General features: G+C 36.6%; 1 protein-coding gene across 1 annotated transcript in view; it reads right to left on the bottom strand.

Moving 5' to 3' along the window:
* The window catches only part of LOC106536501 (FA complementation group A), a gene marked incomplete at its 5' end in the record, with an annotated part of 11241 nt that overhangs the window by 5842 nt on the left and 4253 nt on the right, over positions 1–1146 (bottom strand). Inside the window, 3 exon segments of the mRNA XM_014033799.1 lie at positions 272–365; positions 458–645; positions 725–824. Of these exon segments, the coding sequence (XP_013889253.1) occupies positions 272–365; positions 458–645; positions 725–824 (382 nt within the window).

The following is a 1146-nucleotide window of genomic DNA, read 5'->3' as shown; positions in this document are numbered from 1 at the left end:
GAATTAATTATTAATACCAGGCTTTGATAACAATGCAATAAAAAATAACTATAAGTGTCAGAAGGACAGGAGTGACTGGCAAGAATGTGGGTTATTTTGTTCCAAAACAAAAAGAAAAAAAAAAAACCCATTGCAATCTGAGGTAAAGCAAAATATTACTGAATGTTATTCAAATCATGTGGAGAAAAATTAAATAACAGAATAATGGCTGACAAAATAAAAACAAAATGAAAATAAAGACTTTTGTTTTGAAAGAGACAGAAACAGATACCTTTTTATAAAGACTGCTGGGGATGTATTTCTGTTGCTCTTGAGATACCGAGTCTCCTTTACAAATCCCATAACACACCGCTGCCACACACACCCTAAATAACAAGGAAAATGTGCTCATTTAAACCTCTTTTGGGTATCTGCGGACGAAAAATCATCAACGAAAGCCAACGAAATAAAATCTAACCTGACAGAGAACAGCATGTTCGAGCGAGTGTCACACAGCAGAGCTGAGCTGAGAGCTTCTGCTAACGGTACCGGCTGAGGATGAACGGGCGGTACCGGCTGAAACAACGTGTCATCTGACATGGCAGCGTGAAGGTGGACCACAAAAACCGCCAAACCCAGTACATGAGCCGCAGTCAGCGACGGGCCCTTCAGACAGAAGAGGTTTGTGTTAATTAAAAAGTAAATTTAAAACAGGTGGAATGATTTTAACTGTTTATTTATTTACCTGGTTATGAAACAGGTCCCAAAGTCTGAGCAGTAAATCTGAGAGGAGCTGTGAGTTAACGAGCAGAGCGCTGACGAAGCTGGAGGCCCAGACACTCTGTCTGAAGAGTTCAACAGATCAGTGACAGTTAATCAAATCCTCACAGGTAAGTAAAATAAATGAAGTAATTTTGATCAAATAATCATTATCTGAACCACAAGTTTGTTAATCTGACTTCTTAGTCCTATGATACTCAAAATAATTTTAATTAATAACATGAAGGGTGTGTAAAACACACTGCATTAAAAAAGTGTTCTGAATAATTACATTTTTGTCTGATTAAATAGAGATTTTTTAAAAAAAAATACAAAATAAAAGTCACATTTTATTGTTTTCTTTGCTGTACATGACCACGATGACATCATCATTTTGGTGTTTAGGAC

Source organism: Austrofundulus limnaeus, unplaced genomic scaffold (genome assembly GCF_001266775.1).
Source record: "Austrofundulus limnaeus strain Quisiro unplaced genomic scaffold, Austrofundulus_limnaeus-1.0 Scaffold7, whole genome shotgun sequence".
NCBI lineage: Eukaryota > Metazoa > Chordata > Actinopteri > Cyprinodontiformes > Rivulidae > Austrofundulus > Austrofundulus limnaeus.
Note: the sequence above shows the minus strand (reverse complement) of the source record. Positions and strands in the feature narration are given on the sequence as shown.